Source organism: Acinonyx jubatus, chromosome A2 (assembly GCF_027475565.1).
Source record: "Acinonyx jubatus isolate Ajub_Pintada_27869175 chromosome A2, VMU_Ajub_asm_v1.0, whole genome shotgun sequence".
Taxonomy (NCBI): Eukaryota; Metazoa; Chordata; class Mammalia; order Carnivora; family Felidae; genus Acinonyx; species Acinonyx jubatus.
Genome location: NC_069383.1, coordinates 74,064,878 through 74,084,538, shown reverse-complemented (window position 1 = coordinate 74,084,538; position 19,661 = coordinate 74,064,878). Strand labels below are relative to the sequence as shown.

General features: G+C 35.8%; 1 protein-coding gene and 1 long non-coding RNA gene across 9 annotated transcripts in view; one reads left to right on the top strand and one right to left on the bottom strand.

Annotated features, from left to right (window-relative positions):
• The window catches only part of LOC128314798 (uncharacterized), a 129,391-nt gene that overhangs the window by 89,794 nt on the left and 19,936 nt on the right, over positions 1-19,661 (bottom strand). The gene's annotated exons all lie outside the window — the stretch shown is intronic.
• Positions 1-19,661, top strand: part of CFAP69 (cilia and flagella associated protein 69) — a 61,480-nt gene that overhangs the window by 22,930 nt on the left and 18,889 nt on the right. For 3 of the 4 annotated variants that reach the window (XM_027071843.2, XM_053218479.1, XM_027071847.2), the window contains 8 exons: positions 770-919; positions 1,024-1,201; positions 3,258-3,381; positions 6,183-6,231; positions 6,322-6,443; positions 9,382-9,598; positions 12,434-12,598; positions 15,929-16,044. In XM_027071843.2, coding sequence (XP_026927644.2) covers positions 770-919; positions 1,024-1,201; positions 3,258-3,381; positions 6,183-6,231; positions 6,322-6,443; positions 9,382-9,598; positions 12,434-12,598; positions 15,929-16,044 — 1,121 coding nt within the window. The remainder of the gene's footprint in view (positions 1-769; positions 920-1,023; positions 1,202-3,257; positions 3,382-6,182; positions 6,232-6,321; positions 6,444-9,381; positions 9,599-12,433; positions 12,599-15,928; positions 16,045-19,661) is intronic. The other variant, XM_027071845.2, reaches the window with a different exon arrangement.

Here is a 19,661-nt window from a genome sequence, read left to right as displayed (position 1 = left end):
AAGTGAGCAAGTACCCTCTAATGTTTATTTAATGTTTCTCATTGAATGTAGTCAGGCAGGCACCTGTGCAATTATGTCAAAGAGGAGGTAATGTTTCTCATAGGAATTAAGGCAGAAGGAAATTCTTATGCATTGCCAAGAATCACACTTTCCTAAAATACCATTTTATTCACTAGCATTTATCAAAACAGCATTATATTTTCACTTATGTCATTGTCATGTCACATCATCATTTTTCCTTGAAAGCAACTGAAGTAATGCATTGACTTAAATAGTGAAAACATTTCGTATTTGTAATCATACCACTTTTCTTTGTGGGGAGGCATATCTATGGACAAATAAATATTTTGCTCCTTTTTAGAATTCAAGATGTGCCCCCTCGGATCTGCGGTCCTATTTCAAATTTTACACCAGGGACCAGCAAACTATGGACCCCAAAGCTAAAATCAGCCCACTGTCAATAAAGGTTTATTGGAACACAGCTACATCCATTTATTTTCTGTATTACTTATGCTTGTTTTTGTGCTATGGTAGCAGAGTTGAGTATTTGAGACAGAAACCTTATAACTTGCAAAACCTAAAATACTTATTACTTGGCCTTTTACAGAAAAAGTTTGCCTGTCCTTGTGCTATACCATTTTAAAATGCCATACACTTTTTAAGTTGTTATTGCTGCTGTTTATAATAATAAATTACTCATTCCTTTGTCTGAACATATATGATTACTATGTGAAATAACTGTACATATTTTTTAACTAATTGTTTTTAGGTTACCAGCAAGCAAGTTCATCATACAAGATTAAGATGGCTGAAGTTGGAGGATTGGCAAAAAAAATGGTCCAGTCATTGGCCTTACTTGAAAATCAACTTGTTGAGAAGCTTTGGGTACTTAAAGCTCTGCAACATCTTTCAACTTCTGGTTTGTATATTATTAAATTTAAATACTTCATTCTCAACTATTTTTGTTTTTATTTAACAATGTCAAGACTATACAACATAAATAACTTTTAAATTTATTTTAAGAAGTTAATTGTACTTTAATGATGAAAGCCCAAGCAGCCAGTGGAATCTGTGCCCACCTCAATGACCCAGATCCCTCTGGACAGCTTCTGTTTCGTTCATCAGAAATACTTTGGAACTTATTGGAAAAATCTTCAAAGGAAGAAATCATACAACAGCTTAGTAACTTGGAATGTTTGCTGTAAGTATGTAGTTAGATAGGAATGCTTTTTAACCTTAAAATGATAGCCAGTGACATCACTAACATCCTTGTTTGAATATGTGTTTAATTAGGCTTTTGAGTCATGTAATGGCTATGTTTCAGGACATCACTTTTATGCTGTGGTATAAATGCATCTGCACATCAAGCCATTTTTTTTTCTATTTGGAAAGCTTTTAAAGTAGATTAATTAAAACTAAGTTATGTCTCTGAATAAGTATAAAGTAAAATTATACATTTAAAAGAACTACTTCATTTGTTCATTCACTAAACTTATTTTTGAGTACTTACTGTCTTCCAGATGTTGCAATAAGCATTAACAAGAAATATAAGTGAGCCTTTAAGTTACTTATTTATTCATCAAGTAATTGTCTTCTCTGTGCCAACTTCACTACTAGGCCATAGAAATGCAAATGAAAGCAATGCAGACATGGTCTCTGCTTTCATGGAATTTGTAAGATGTTAGGAGATGGACAAGTCAATAGCAACTAAATGTTATGAAAGACATTATCACAAGGTGCTACATGTTCTTTAGAAAAGAGTGAATCAGCACACCCAGACCAACAGATTTAAACCATTTAGGATATTTATGGGCTTATGTAACTACAAAGTCAAGGATAAAACTTGTTTCGTGGGCAGTTGTAGTCAAGGCTCAGCAAATAAAAGGAGTTGGGCCCTCGTCATCCCTTTGCAGTCTTCCAGTGTGTTATCTTTATTCCTAAGATCCACATAGTGAGACCTAGGAAGTGTACGTTCATATCATCACAACCCCAAATGAAGCAGAAAAGACTTGCTATTCTGAAAGTCCAAAGAAAATATTTCGAATTGAGTCCCTGTAGGCCCTGCGTAGTCTGGATTGGCTATATGCCATTCCAGAATGAATTACTAGTGACAAAGAAATGTTCTGGCTAAAAGGAAGCTGAAGGCATCTTTGCAAGACCAAAAATGGGGAAAGAGTAAATGCCCAAATAAAAATAAGGGTAGTGTTATCATAAGAAGGGCAAGTGAGGGGCACCTGGCTGGGTCATTCAGTACATCATGAGACTCTTGATCTCATGGTTGTGAGTTCAAGCCCCACATTGGGTGTAGAGATTACTTTAAAAAATAAAATCTTTCAATAGTAATAATAATAATGAGAAGAAGAAGAAGGAGGAGGAAGAAGAAAGGAGAACAAAAGAAAGAGAAGAAAGAGGAAAGAAAGAAGAGAAAGAAGAAGAAGGACAAATGAGTGCTAGAAGGCAAAGCAACAAATGCCCATTGTACAGGAAATCTGATGTAGATTTAGAGAGTTAATAAATACTTCCTGATGAACCTTAATTTGGTATCTGAATGATAAATGTGAATTGGCAACAGAGAAGAGTTTTGCATCCTAGACAGGGGAACAGAAGTGAAAATAGAACCTAGCAACATTAAAAAACAAAAACAAAAAACTGAAAGAAATTCAATATATCGAGAGCAGAAAATAGTAAAATAGGGAGAGATGAAGGTAATTAGCAGGGACCATAACATGAAAGGCTTGGTTAGCCTTGGTAAGGAGGTATAGGACTTTTTAATATTAACGACAAAGAAAAGCCTTTAAGTAGTTTACAAAGGAAAATGGTATGAATTAATCTTTATTTTAGAGCACTGTACCCACCTTGTATAGATTTGGATTGATGGATTCTTATGTGATAGAGATTTGAATCCTATGTAGAGGCAGATTTGGAAATGTAGAAAAGATTACAAATACTTTGAAATGAATAGTATAATATGAAAATGGGGGAGGTGCCTGGGTGGCTTAGTCTGTTAAGCCTCAGACTTCAGCTCAGGTCATGATCTTGGGGTTTGTAAGTTTGAGCACTGCATCAGGCTCTGTGCTAACAATGCATAGCCCACTTTGGATCTGCTGTCTTCCTCTCTCTGCCCTTCCCCTGATTGTGTTCTATCTCTCAAAAATAAATAAGCATTAAAAAATAAAAATAAAAATGGGGCTTTTGTTGGTAGACACTTAAGTAGCATTTACAAAAATATGTTTTAAAGATACGATTTTGCTTTCTAGGACTTTGAAGGAAGTATTTAAAAATCTGTTTATGAGAGGTTTTAGTCATTATGATCGTCAGCTTAGAAATGATATATTAGTAATCACTACAATTATAGCTCAAAATCCTGGAGCACCAATGATTGTAAGTATGAATCAAATTGCATTAATTTTAATTGTGGAAGTAGTTGGTATGGTGGGAAGGAGTCCTAAACTATGTTGTAATAGTTATGAACTTTGTTGTGATGCCCAGGTATATTGTAATGTCATTATGGTCACCGATACCCTTGCACTCTGCCAGTTCTTCTTTGCAACCTTTTGGAAACTTGAGATTCTCTTAATATTTTATAATTTACTTACATATTTACCATTTATGATACGTTACTTTGCTTTCTGATAATATGAGTTTATATCTGGCATCATTTCTCTTTCACCTAAAGAATTTCCTTTGCCATTTCTTGTGATGGAGATCTGCTGGCTGCTGGCAGTAAATTCCCTTAGTTTCTTTTATCTGAGAATATCCTTAATTCAGCTTAATTATTGAGGTCTGTGTTCACAGAATATAGAATTCTTAAGTTCAACATTTTTATCTTTTAGCATCTTCTGGTTTCCATTGTTTCTGATAAGAAATATTTATTATTTCAACTTGTTTCCATATGGACAGTGTATCACATTTCTTTCTGGCTGTTTTTCAAGATTTTCATTCTATATTTGGTCTTCAAAAGTTTCACTATGATGTGCCAAAATGTGGTTTTCTTTGTGTTTGTTTATCCTGCTTAAGGTTCATTCATAGAGCTTCCTGAGTATTTAATTTTACTAAATTGGGAGAATTTTGGGCCATTATTCAAGTATTTTTTCAGCCCCTCTCTCTCTCCTCTTCTTCTGTAATTCAGATTACATGTTGTTTGTCATGAGGCTCTGTTCACTTTTTTCAATAATTTTTCTATTCTTCAAATTCAATAATTTGTATTGGTCTATATATGTAAATTCACTGACTTTTTTTTTTCTATCCTCTTCATTCTGTTATTAATTCCATCCAGTACATTTTTATTTCAGATGTTACATTTTTGGGATTTTGTAAAAATTTTTGTTTCCTTTTTTATAGTTTATATTTCTCTGCTGAGAGTTCCTGTCTTTTGGTTTATTATGAGCATCTATACCATGGATTCTGGTGTACTCCTCTGACAAGTATATACTTTTTTTGTATTAATAGGCATTTAGTTTGGCTACTCATCCCTATGGTGGATGACAGGTCAAATCTGAGTTCATTTCTTTTGGCCTCACTTGGGATGCTTGAGAATTCCCTGTCCTGGCATGATTCAGGCATTAGCCAGAGATTTGGGAGTTTATACACAGAAGTTGAGGTTCCCTTTCTGTGGCTCTCTCCTTTATGTGGGATTTCTCTTTTCACATTCCAGTAGTAGCAGTTGCCCTGAGATAACCTCTGCCCTCTGAGTCTTCAAACCACTAAGATTACAGCTTTACTCTGAGTTGTATCATCCATACAAGGTGTAGACTAGGGCCTCGCCTCAGTCTAAAAGCCATTTTTTTAAAAAAGGGAAACCCATGCAGTTTGCATTTTTTAAAAAATGGGAAATCCATTTCTTTCTTCAAAGTTCTGAGTCCCTTCCAGCATCTGTTGGTTTTGGTCACAAAACCATTGTTTTTATATTTTGGTCAGGGTTTATGATTGTTACCTGAAGAAAGGTTTTTTATAGGAGCTACTCTGCCATCCCAGAAGCTGAGCCTTACTGAATGATTGACACCCCAGAGTAGAGATCTTTGGCAATGACATTCGCATATCAGCCACATACTTTCTAAGTTGTACTTAAAGGAAATTTGGGAGCGAAGGCCTCAGTCTCATATCAATGGTTATCAAATGATCCCAACAAAGAACAGTCATGGAATTTATAATGTGCAAATGGGGCAACAATCCTCCATAGCTTCCTACTCAAGGCTGCAATGTATGGGTAGACCTGTATGTTTCTCTGGAAGCCCCTGGTTAGTTAATAAGTTCTCATTAGCATCTTTGCAAACATCCAGGTGCATTTTATGAGTCATATAACATCTTCACATTTAAACAAACTATAGGGGGGCATCTGGGTGGCTCAGTCGGTTAAGCATCCGACTTCGACTTCGACTCAGGTCATGATCTCACAGCTTGTGAATTCGAGCCCCATATCAGGCTCTGTGCTTACAGCTCAGAGCCTGGACTTCACTCCAGATTCTGTGTCTCCCTCTCTCTCTGCTCCTCCCCGGCTCGTACTCTGTCTCTTTCTCTGTCAAAAATAAACATTAAAAAAAAGTTTTTTTTAAAGAAACTATATGGATCCTAAAGCAGTACAAATGAAATGCTGCAAGCTCTAAAGCCCAGGGTTTGTCCCTGTAAACTCGCCCTAATTACAAAGTCCAATTAGGATATCTCTGTCAGTAATGAGCTACCTCATGCTGAAATGTTTGCAATTCTGTTTATTCTTCAGGGCTTTTAATGTTAACTAGGAAATGTTATGTTATCTTTTGACCAAACCTTTGACATAATGAGATTGATTGGGGTAAAGGTGGCAAGCAGGGTTGTTTAAGAAGAAAAGCTGTCGAAAATAACATCTTTCTCCCTCATTTTGTCACTTAAGGGTATAAATAATAAATTACACGAGTAATTTATAGTCTTAATACATTTTGGGTTCTTACCAAATTTTAAATAGCATCCTATAAAATATAGAGTAACCTAAAAATATTTCCTAGAACCAACAGAAGGAAGTTTATATTAAATAAATTACAAGTTTATCTGGCTTCACATTTCTTGCTTTCATCCCTTTCTGTTGTGAGTCGTTTATGAAGTCAAATAAATGACAAAGGGAATCTGATAAAGATAGTTAAATATTAAGTAAATATAGACATCTGTAACTTCCATCTAATTAAATCATCCTTCTGTGTATTTATTATTAGGAATGTGGCTTTACCAGGGATTTGATACTATTTGCAACTTTTAATGAAGGTAAAAACTATAAAGCTTTCAACCTATAATTATCCTGATGAGTTTTATACATTATTTTAGCTGTTATTTTCTTTTTTTTTCTCCTAACAGTTAAAAGTCAAAATCCTTTGGTAAAAGGTCTTAAGCTTTCTAATTCCTATGAAGATTTTGAGTTGAAGAAACTGCTATTCAATATAATTGTGATCTTATGTAAAGATTTACCTACTATACAGGTAAAAAGAAAAACAATCAAAACAAAGCTAAAATTGCCTCACTTTGTAGTGTAACTTTTTAAAACTCATGACTGCAAATCTTTCATCAACACATAGGTTTACTATAGAAAGTAACTTTTATTGGGCAGAATTTCATCTTTGCAAAGTTTCTTTTGATTACCTGTTTAATAAACAGTGAATTTAGGGGCGCCTGGGTGGCGCAGTCGGTTAAGCATCCGACTTCAGCCAGGTCACGATCTCGCGGTCCGTGAGTTCGAGCCCCGCATCGGGCTCTGGGCTGATGGCTCAGAGCCTGGAGCCTGTTTCCGATTCTGTGTCTCTCTCTCTCTCTGCCCCTCGCCCGTTCATGCTCTGTCTCTCTCTGTCCCAAAAATGAATAAACGTTGAAAAAAAAAATTAAAAAAAAAAAAAACAGTGAATTTACCTAAATTTAAACCACATAAGCCAAATAAAAGCAGGAGAACCTTACTGATTTATTTATGTATTTAGATCTCTTGAATAAGAAAAAAAATTAAAGAAAATCCATATAGGCCCATCCAGCCTAATAGTCTGTCTCTGATCATATTATGACTAAGGCTTTAGTCAGGCAGAATGCATTGCTGCCATTTTCTAGCAACGTGATCCCACATAGGCTGTCTAGTTTCTAAAAATCCCAGATATCTTAATTTCAAAATGGGTATAACACCTACCTCATGGAATTATTATGAGGGTTAAAGGAGCTCAGGATATTTCGGTATTACAACTTTGAAAAACATACACACACACTAAAAAAGCCCAGAGAAAGAAAAATTGTCTTTAAAGTTATGGCTTTTTTTTTTTAATTTTTTAGTGTTTTATTTTTGAGAGAAAGAGTGACAGAGCACAAATGGGGGAGGGGCAGAGAGAGAGGTAGACACAGAATCCAAAGCAGACTCCATGCTCTGAGCTGTCAGCACAGAACCTGACATGGGGCTTGAACCCACCAGCCATGAGATCATGACCTGAGCTGAAGTCAGACGCTTAACTGACTGAGCCACCCAGATGTCCCATAGCTTTATTATTTACATCAAAAATATATACTCTATAGAAACTAAGTGTATTTTCTGAATTGCCAAATAGAAAATCATTCCATAAAATATGGTTTTATTAGTACAGTGGAGTCTTCTATAACTATTAAAATGATAGCTATGGAGACAAAATGTACACTACAATTTATAAACCAATTTTAATTGACAACAGAGTCAAATAGCATAACAACTGTGGTGAGATTCTTAATACAGTATGTAAGCAGTGGAATCAACTAATTTGTTTTATGTTGTAAGTTTGTGGTCCATTAATAGTAATGATGATAAATATATGTCCTATTTTTTGAAGTTCATGGAGTATTTTGAAAACATCCACTTAGGGGCACCTGCGTGGCTCAGTCTGCTAAGCTCCCCACTTCGGCTCAGGTCATGATCTCAGGGTCCATGAGTTTCAGTCCCACGTCTGGCTCTGTGCTGACAACTCAGAACCTGGAGCCTGCTTTGGATCCTGTGTCCCTCTCTCTCTCTGCACCTCCCCCAATTGCTCGCTCTCTCTCTCTCTCTCAAAAATACATAAACATTGAAAAAATTAAGAAAACATTATCTACTTAGTACTTATAGTAATGCTAGAACTAGCTGTTGTTCTTATTCCTATTTTCTCACATCTACATCTTGTGTTCATTCCACATGGACTAGTAGAAAATTTAGAAAATAATCATAGATGTTATTCTGAAAAAATCTTTATAGAATAATACCAAATGAAGGGGCGCCTGGGTGGCTTAGTCAGTTGGGCATCCAACTTTGGCTCAGGTCATGATCTCATGGTCTGTGAGTTTGAGCCCTGCGTCGGGCTCTGTGCTGTCAGTTCAGAGCCTGGAGCCTGCTTCAGATTCTGTGTCTCCCTCTCTCTCTGCCCCTCTCCCACTCATGCTCTGTCTCTATCAAAAAATGAATAAATGTTAAAAAATTTTTAAATAAAAAAGAATACCAAATGAAAAGAAAATTGAATAGAATATAGCATATCATGTGTTGCTATCTTGTGAACCATATATAAGCATCAATCAGAATTAGCCGTGGGGCACCTGGGTGGCTCAGTCAGTTGTGTGTCCAACTCTTGATTTCAGCTCAGGTCATGATCCCAGGGTTGTGGGATCATGCCCTGTGTTGGACTCTGAGCTGAGTGTGGAGTCTGCTTGAGATTCTCTCTCTCTCCCCCCACCTCTGCCCCTCTCCTCTGCTGGCACACACTCTCTCTAAAAACAGAAAAGAAAAAAGAAAAGAAAAGAAAAGAAAAAGAATTAGCTATAACATTGACAATTGTCAACTGTCAACATTGTCCTATTCTAATAGCTATACATTTTTGTTCTGTTTTAGTGAAATAATGGATTCAGTACCATTTTAAAATTCTAGGCATGTAATTATAAATATGGCTTGTGACCTGAGTGGAATTCATTGAATAGAAAATTTATATAAGTTATATTGCAGGTGCTTAAAAGTTAGCCATAGTCATTATTCTGGATAAAATTGATTTGTTTATAGTATACAATTGAGTCTGTGAAGTGTTTCTTTTTCAAAAAGTGAAGGGAAGAGAGAAATGGCAGCAGTTTGTTTGCTCCAAATTTTCTGCTACTGTGGTTTAATAATAGGCAGAAGCTAAATTACATATATAAGCAGCATATATGAAAAAATTAATACTTGCTTTATATAATTGTCAGCTAGAGAGTGCATATCCCAGATAAAGGGGATCATAGCCAATTGCTGTTTTTGTTTTTGTTTTTTGTTTTGCTATTTAACATAGGCTGGGATCTTTAGGAAGGAAATAATTTTTTAATGATCATAATAAAACATAATATTGGAAATTTTTACTTTTCTTAGATTAAATAAAACTGTTTTAATTATGCTTCTAATAAAGTACTTTTTGCCCTTTCTCATAGCTATTAATTGATGGCAAAGTTACCTTGGCTTTGTTTACCTATGTTAAAAAACCTGAGAAACACAAAACAATTGAATGGTCTGCAGCACAGTATGAAGAATTACAACTGCACGCAATTGCCACTTTGTCATCAGTGGCTCCTTTACTAACAGAAGAGTATATGTTGTGTCAGGGAAATGCTCGAGTCCTTGCATTCTTACAATGGTGTGAGAGTGAAGGTGAGTGATCCCTGTGAAAATTCTAATTTACAAATTTCAACGGAACTCTCAATATATGCATAGAAAAAGAAAATTAAAGCAAAGAAATAAAAATATATATCTGGTTTATTGTGATTTATATTCATGTAAATATATTCATGTGTTTACATGTTGTTTTAAGGGAAAAAAATCTGAGATTTCATTTAAAGTCTGACACATTAGTAAATATCCTAACTATAGGTAACGTGTACCTCTCAGTAAAAGAAATCATTCATATAACCTGATTTAAATTTTTTATCATTAGGCTTATCCAACAATTATACTAAGTCCTGGAAATATTTTAATTATTCAACAAATATTTGTCGAATACTTACTGGGTATAGATATTGTTTTAGCTGCTAAAGATACATTTATGTTCAAAAAAATAAAATCTCTACCTTCATGGAGCTTAAAATCTCCAGCCAGAAGTAATGACTCCACAAATAGCCTACCAAATTAGCAAACTCCCAATTTGTACAAATACTTTATTTCAATTCTCATCATTCTCAGAAAGGAAATAAGAAATGACTTTCTTTAAAAAAAAAAAAAAAACGTTTATAAGGAAGATACTGCATTCTTTTCTGGTAGTAATTTTGCTCTAGAAATAATTTGGTATGATACATTTTCAGTAGATCAAGAAAATCATATATCCATGAGAGAGGGAAAAAATTATAGCTGATTTTTTTTATCCTCTATTTTCTAATATGCTGAGTTACTAATTTTTTTCTTGGTAAACTGCTGTGCATTAAAACAATTCTTCAGTCTATTCTTTATATCATTTATGTTTACAAAAGATTATAAGGAAAAAGAGGAAATGCTGCCTAACATGAGGAAAACTTATAGCTAACAGTTATTGAGTACCTACTGTGTGGAAGGCCTTAAACACCTAACAAGTATTAACTCATTTAGTCTTCACAACAAATCTAGGGGTTATAGGTACTATTTCTATCCCTGTTGGTCAGATGGGTAGAACTTAATCAAAAAAGTAAATAACAGGGGGGCCTGGGTGGCTAAGTTGGTTGAGTGTCCGACTTCAGCTGAGGTCATGATCTCACAATCTGTGGGTTTGAGCCCCGCGTCAGGCTCTGTGCTGACAGATCAGAGCCTGGAGCCTGCCTTGGATTCTGTGTCTCCCTCTCTCTCTGCCCCTCCCCTGCTCATGCTCTGTTTCTCTCTGTCAAAAATAAGTAAACATTTAAAAAAAATTTTTTAAATAAAAAAAAATAAATAACATGTTCTTGGTCACACAGGGAGTGGCGCATCCAGGATTTAATGCAGGCATTCTAGCTCCAGAAACCCATTTTTAACCTATACACAATACTCACAACAGTACTTTTTTAAACGTTATTTTAGCTTTAAACAAAACGCTACTTCTAAAGACACTTTTATTTTTTTAAATGTTTATTTATTTATTTTGAGAGAGAGAGCACACACAAGCAGGAGAGGGGCAGAGAGAGAGAGGGAGAGAATCCCAAGCAGTGCTAACACTAGGTGTGCGCCCAACACGGGGCTCGATCTCACAATTGTGAGATCACAACCTGAGCCAAAATCGAGAGATGGACAATTAACTGACTGGGCCACCCAGGTACCCCTAAAGAACCTCTTAAAGAATGCATATTATTGTAAAAAAGAAAGGAGAACTAGCCTTGCTATTTACCAAGACCTACCATAAAGCTATAGTAATTTAAACTGTACGGTATTAGACAAGGAATAGATCAATGAAAATAGAATATATGGGAGGTTGGCATTATCAGAGATGATATTGCTTTCAGTGAAAATAAAAATTAGGTTCTTTCACCTTGTTAAAAAAAATGAAATGCAAAATAAATTAAAGCCCAAAATGTGAAAAGTTAAACTGTAAAAATCTTAGAAGAAAACATGGGAAAATATCTTCATGATAACAGGGTAGGGAAAGACTTAAAAACCAGAAGAGCCTAAACTATACAGAAGATGAATGCATTTAATAATAAATTTAAGATGAATGCATGTAAAATTTAGAATTGCCTGTGTGACTAAATCTGAATAAAGTAACAATCTACAAATTGAGAGAATACATTTACCACTTCTGTGAATAATAAAAGATTAGAGCCCTGGCTCATAAAGAACTCAAGAAGAAAATAACTCTTAGAGAAGGTGACAAAGAATAGGGACTGCCAGATCACAAAATCTCAAATTTAAAAAAAAGGAAAAAAACATTAAAAGATATTAAACCCTATTGGTACTCAGAGAAATGCAAATTCAAATAACAACAAACTATCATTTTCCATTTAACAGATTGGGGAAAATCTATTGGTCTTATACATTGTATCCATATAACCACTTTGGGAAGCAATTTAGGAATTTAAGTAAAATTCAATGTGGGTATATCCTATATGATTCTGGTGTCACTTGGCGAAACCTTTCTCAGTGGGAATAAGAGACATGAACCAGAATGTTCACTGTAGCAGTTTGTACTACTGAATGGATAAACTGTGATTTATTTATAAAATGAATGTTGAAAGCAATTAAATATTTCAGTCTGTATGAGTGTGACTACTTTAAAAACCGTAATGCTGAAGAATAGTAGCAAGTTACCACAGATACACACAATATGATACATTTGAGTAAAATTTTAAAGCATATTTCCATTCTGGGAAGAGAAGGAGAAGGGGGAAAAGATACTATTTATTTCTCTAAAAAAAACAAGTATGACAAAATTTTAACATCTTTTTAAAATTAAGCATACATATATAAGGTATTTGATGTATTCTATTTTATTTGAAATGTTTTATGCTGTAAGTTGATACAAAGTATTAAATTATTAATATTTCTCCACAGATTCCTTCTTTAGTCATGGTAATAGTTACCATGGTACAGGCGGCCGTGGCAACAAGTTTGCCCAGATGCGTTACAGTTTAAGACTCTTGAGAGCCATGGTCTATCTTGAGGATGAGACTATAAACAATGATCTTTGTGAAAAGGGAACAATTCAGCAACTGATAGGTAAACATAACATGTTTGTATAGTTATGAAAGTAGAATATTTATAAACTAGAGGTTTTGTTTGAAATATTTCTTACAAATTTATTTTGTCTTTATAGCTTAAAAACCCCTGAATATTCTCTTGATTTTTGTTTCATATTGTTGCTATATAAGACAGTTTGTCTTTACTAAAACATCATGATCACTCATTCTGTAAACATCTGTTTACTCAATTCAGATACTATTTCATTTAGGATTATCTTTTGTGGTTTTTTGTTTGTTTTTTGTTTTTGTTTTTGTTTTTGTTTTTTTTTGTAATGGGCTACTGTTTCATTTTTCTAGTAATAAGATCACTACTTTTTGGCCAGGAAAAGGATAACATTCCATTTTCCAGTGTATCTGACATACCAGAACACTGGTATGCTGGGATATACAGATATGTACATAGGATATTCTTTTCTGTTATGAAATATCAGGATATCCTTGATTTAAAAAAAAAACAATGTTCATTTTTGAGGGGGCTATTTGAGGGAGAGAGAGAGCGTGCAGGGGAGAGGGAGAGAGAGAGAGAGACACAGAATCTGAAGCAGGCTCCAGGTTCTGAGCTGTCAGCTTAGAGCCCCTGACGTGGGGCTAGAACCCATGAACTATGAGATCATAATCTGAGCCAGTCGGATGCTTAACTGACTGAGACACCCAGGTGCCCCATATCCTTGATTTTCAACTTAGATTTGACTGTTGAATCACCTTACCCCAAAGTACATACATATGAGCTCAGTATAAACTCAGAACACCTTAAAAGCTTTTTACCTTTTTCTAGTTAAGAAATAAATAGTCCTCTGGCCCTCACCTTTCCTGACTTTGAAAAGAGCTATTTTGGTTATATTCAAATTCAGTAATTGCCTCATGAGTAAGAGATAATTTGTTGGATGTCAATTAATTACAAATGCCTACTCAAAAACTCTTCTAAATGTTAAAGTGCCTACTCTTCCATCATTAGTGGAGTAGAGTGGTACCCTTTAATAGCGGTGCCTTTTAAAATGAGGATATTGAGAAGGGTGCTAAGCAAAAACACTCACTCTCTTGATGACTTTACTCAGGATGACCAAACCCAAAAGTAGATATGATCACTTCTATGCACATTCCATTGTACAGAACTCAGTACCAGCCTAACTGGATAGAGTCTAGAAAATACAATTTTTCATATGTCCAGGAAGGAGTATTAATCTTACCTGTGTAGGAAGTGGGGTAGAGACACGGGAAAACAAATGTAGAAGGATTCTTTTCTTCTTAAAATCCTTTCCCTTTAACTTGAAAGAAGCTGATCTTTATCATGTGAGTTCTTAGAGGCAGTAGTGGCCTTCCCTTAATCCAACAGAAGGCTCAACAAATAGTTTGTTCAACATATAGTAATTGCATTACAAATGCAAATGTTTATAATACTCTTTGTGCAGGCACAGGACCTTGGCCTTAATGAGAACAAAAGATGTCTATCATAGAAAAATAGCATGTGTTACCTAACACCATCAGTAAGGCCCCTAATGAGTAATACAGAGAGTAAATACCACAGAAACTAAGAGGTTATCAATAGTTTTTAAAGCTGGGTAATCTTGGCAGGATTAAGCCGGAAGCTTTATTGAGCTTGGGTAGGAGGGTAAAGCTAGTTTTGAGACAGAAAAATAAAAGAGATGGTTTTTCAAGCAAGGGAAGAGCAGGGGCAGAGACATGGTATCAAAATATGTATGATAATGTGTGCTGAACTAGCTTAAGTGAAGTCTTCATAAAACTGAACATATGCATCAACTATACTTCAATTTAAAAGTAATAAAAAACAGAAATTGAAAATAAACGTTTTATGAAAACAAATAATATGAGATATATGTCTAGTTAGGAGCCAAGCTAGAGTTTTGAATAGCATTGTCTTTAGGCATGGGGAGCCATTAGTGGTTTTGATTAGGGAAGTTAAGTATAATGATGTATTAGGAAAAGGAACCTGGGATAAATATATCTGATGACTTAGAACAAGGAGAGGGCGACTGGGTGACTCTGTCGGTTGAGCATCTGACTTCGGCTCAGGTCATGATCTCACAGTCCATGAGTTCGAGCCCCAACTCTGTGCTGACAGCTCAGAGCCTGGAGTCTGTTTCAGATTCTGTGTCTCCCTCTCTCTGCACCCCCGCCCCCCCCCACCAATGCGCGCGCTCTCTGTCAAAAAAAAACATTAAAAAAAAAGAGAATAGAACAAGGAGAGGATAAAGGCAAGGAGCTAAAAGATACTGAAATATGAAGGAAATAATTCAATATTAACATAACATGTGGGATAGACAACATAAAAAGTAACCTACCTGCACTCAAGTAGGAAGGAAAATGAAATCCTCTAGAAAGGAGAATCTGACCTCTGGCTAATGAGATTGAATTCCTAGGTGTTCCTAATAAAGGAGCATTGGCCCATCTGTCCCTGGCATGCTCCTAAACTGGGCCTCCAGCATGCTCAACTAGCCCCCTAGAGATTGATCCAGCATCTGTCCTTCGTTCTAATGGGACCAAAAATCATCCCTTCAGGGCTAGCTATGGAAATAAGCTGTGATTTGTGTGGCCCTCTTACTTTGTTTGGAACATAACTCCACCCCTTCCTACTAATGCCAAGGACTTCTTTAACAGAGAAGCAATGACTTTTGTTCCTCATTTAAAGCTTGAAGGAAAACTTCTTTTTGAGGCAAAATTTTATTGTGACTGTCATTCCATCACTGTAAGTGGCTCTTTTCCAATCTTTCTAAATTTTTATTAAAAGCAGAGAAGAGATTTCAAAGGACATGGGAATACTGCTATCTAAAGTTGTTGAAGACACCTCCAGGTAGACATAAGGAGAAAATGCAGAAAAAAGTAACAGAAAAATAAAAACATATTTAGAGATATCTACCTTTGCCTAAAATTGACCCTGTTAACCATAAGGAGATGAGCAAGTTGGGATCAGGCATTTTAGTCATATATTTGCAGCAGCACTCATCTCTGCCTCATGGCATTCTGTATATTTCTAAAGAGTTTTGTTTGCTGGGCAAAGTATCAGGTTGTTAGGGCATCTTTTAATGTCACTCCATTAATTCTGTACTAGACATGCTCTACATATGGGGCTACTGATTGTAGTCAAAGAGTCCCTTTATCATCATCTGTCTACAGCTTCTAAGTAACTGTGCAATGAAAACAGCCCCTTTTAAAATAGTTGCTCTAGCTGAAATTTTATAAGGAATTTCTTTTTTTTCTTTTTTTAAGAAGAGATTTCAAAACAGTAATTGATCAAAATAAAAATACAATGTCCAGTAAGTTTACTTTCTTTCAATTTTTTTCATACCAGGAGTTTTTAAAAATATAATCAAGTCTCATGACAAAGAAGAAGCCATTGTTTTGGAAATTCAATCTGATATATTACTTATCTTATCTGGTCTTTGTGAACATCATATTCCTAGAAAGGTAAGTATGCCTATGAATCCAAGTTTTGTTCAGATCTCCCAATCACCTAGCACTATGAACTCTTTTTTTTTTTTTTTTTTTTTAAATCTCAAATTAGCTAACATAGAGTGTAGTCTTGGCTTCAGGAGTAGATTCCAGTGATTCATTACTCCCAGTGCTCATTACCCAGTGCTCATCCCAACAAGTGACCTCCTTAAAGCCCATCACCCATTTTACCCACCTCCATCAACCCTCAGTTTGTTCTGTATTTAAGAGTCTCTTATGGTTTGCCTCCCTGTTTTTATCTTATTTTTCCTACCCTTCCCCTATGATCATCTGTTAAGTTTATCAAATACCACATATAAATGAAATCATATACCTGCCTTTCTCTGACTTATTTCAGTTAGCATAATACCCTCCAGTTCCATCTGTGTTGTTGCAGGATTTCATTCTTTTTCATCACAGAGTAGTATTCCATTATATGTATATATACCACATCTTCTTAATCCATTCATCAGTTGATGGACATTTGGGCTCTTCCACAATTTGGCTATTGTTAATTTCACTGCTATAAACATTGGGGTGCATGTGCCCCTTCAAGTCAGCACTCCTGTATCCTTTGGAAAAATTCCTAGTAGTGCAATTGCTGGGATGTAGGGTAAGTCTATTTTTAATTTTTTGAAGAAACTCCACACTGTTTTCCAGAGTGGCTGCACCAGTTAGCATTCCCACCAATAGTGCAAGAGGGTTCTCCTTTCTCCACATCCTTGCCAACATCTGTTGTTTCCTGAGTTGTTAATTTTAGCCATTCTGACTGGTATGAGGTGGTATCTCATTATGGTTTTGGTTTCTATTTCCCTGATGATATGTGATGTTGAGCATCTTTTTCATGTGCATATTAGCCATGTGGATGTCTTCTTTGGAAAAGTGTCTATTGATGTCTTCTGCCTACTTCTTCACTGGATTATCTGTTTTTCATGTGTTGAGTTTGGTAAGTTCTTTATAGATTTTGGATACTAACCCTTTATCTGACTGGCCATTTGCAAATATCTTCTCCCATTCTGTTGGTTGCCTTTTAGTTTTGTTGATCATTTCCTTTGCAGTGCAGAAGCTTTTTGTCTTGATGAGGTACCAATAATTCATTTTTGCTTTTACTTCCCTTGCATTCAGAGTAAGTAAGAAGTTGCTGTGGCCGAGATCAAAGAAGTTGCTGCCTGTTTTCTACTGTAGGATTTTAATGGTTGCCTGTCTCACATTTAGGTCTTTTATCTATTCTGAATTTATTTTGTGTATGGTGTAAGAAAGTGGTCCAGCTTCCTTCTGTATGTTGCTGTCCAGTTCTCCCCTCACCATTTGCTAAAGACACTGTCTTTTTTCCATTGGATACCCTTTCCTGCTTTGTCAAAGGACAAAGGATTTGTGTGTCCAGTTCTGGATTCTCTATTCATTGGTCGATGTGTCTGTTTTTGTGCCAATACCGTACTGTGTTGATGGTTACAGCTTTGTAATAAACAGGAGAAAGTCCAGGATTGTGATGCCTCTACCTTTGGTTTTCTTTTTCAACATTACTTTGATTATTCAGGTACTTTTGTGGTTCCATTCAAATTTTAGGATTGTTTGTTCTAGCTCTGTGAAGAATGCTTTGATAGGGATTGCATTGAATACGTAGACTGCTTTGGGTAGTATTGACATTTTAACAATATTTATTCTTCTAGTCCATGAGCATGGAATATTTTTCCTTTTTATTTGTGTCTTCAATTTCTTTCATAAGCTTTTCATAGTTTTCAGTGTATAGATTTTTCACCTCTTTGGTTAGGTTTATTGCTAGGTATTTTATGGGTTTTGGTGCAATTGTAAATAGGATTGATTCCCTGATATCTCTTTCTGTTGCTACATTATTGATGTATATAAATATAACCGATTTCTGTACATTGATTTTATATTCTAAGACTTGGCTGAATTCCTGTATCAGTTCTAGCAGTTTTTGGTAGAGTCTTTTGGGTTTTCCACATAGAGTATCGTGTCATCTGCAAAGAGTGTAAGTTTCACTTCTTTGCCAATTTGGATGCCTTTTATTTCATTTTGTTGTCTGATTGCTGAGGCTAGAACTTCCAACACCAGGTTAAGCAACAATGGTGAGAGTGGACATCCCTGTTGTTTTCCTGATCTCATGAGGAAAGCTCTCAGTTTTTCCCCATTGAGGATGGTATTAGGGCCTTTCATATATGGCTTTTATGATGTTATGGTATATTCCTTCTATCCTGACTTTCTTGAGGGTTTTTATTAAGAAAGGATGCTGTATTTTGTCAAATGCTTTTTATGCATCTATTGACAGGATCATATGGTTCTTATCCTTTCTTCTGTTAATGTGATGTATCACATTGATTGATTTGTGAATATTGAACCAGCCCTGCAGCCCAGGAACGAATCCCACTTGATCATGGTGAATAATTCTTTCTATATGCTATTGAATTTGATTGGCTAGTATCTTGTTGAGAATTTTTGCATCCATGTTCATCAAGGATATTAGCCTGTAATTCTCCTTTCTAGTAGGGTCTTTGTTTGATTTGGGAATCAAGGTAATGCTGGCTTCCTAGAATGAGTCTGGAAGCTTTCCTTCCATTTTTATTTTTTGGAACAGTTTGAGAAGAATAGGTATTAACTCTGCTTTAAATATCTGGCATAATTCCCTTGGGAAGCCATCTAGCCCAGGACTCTTACTTGTTAGGAGATGTTTGATAACCAATTTAGTTTCTTTGCTGGTTATGGGTCTGATCCAATTTTCTATTTCTTCCTGTTTGAGTTTTGGTAGTGTGTGAGTGTCTAGGAATTTGTCAGTCTGAAGAAAGCCACACAATTTTGAAAACTCTGATCCTCAGCTCCTGGCGCTGTTTGCAAGGTAGAAACTGGCACTCTCCATATTTCTCACTCCCCAGTCCGTGGTCTGGAGAGGTTTTACTCTTGTACTAACACAATACCACAATTCCACAGCCTGTCTTTCCCTTTTGTCTCTCCAAAGAAGAGGTTCCTTCCCCTCCATGCCTACACTGTTTTATCTCCCCCAGTTTGCATACATGCACCTCTGACCCACTAAGCTGTCTCCCACAACCCGTGGAGATCCTTCTGCTACTCCCCCACCCCCCGCCAGATTGATTTCCTGGTGTTCCAAATGCTCTAACCTCAATATAGCTGTGTTTGAGGGAGGAGGGAAATCCTGGTCCCCCTACTCGTCTGCCACCTTAACTCCTCCTCCTCAACTTTTTCTTGGTGTCCATAAATGTTGGTGTTTTTTTAATCCTGTGACGTTTTAATATTCTTTTTTGTAGAGTATTCTTATATACAATAAAATATATATTTTGTGTATATTTTGATAGGTTTTGATGAATGTATATACCCATTTAACCAGTACCCCAATTAAAACAGACTATTGTTATCTCACTATAAAATTCTTTTTTTTTTAAATTTATTTATTTTTGAGAGACAGAGGGAGAGAGAGAGAGAGAGAGAGAGCAAGCACTCGCAGGGGAGGGACAGAGAGGGAGAATTCCAAGCAGGCTCCATGCTCTCCACAGAGCCTGACGTGGGGCTTGATCCCACATCTGTGAGATCATGACCTGAGCCAAAATCAAGAGTTAAAT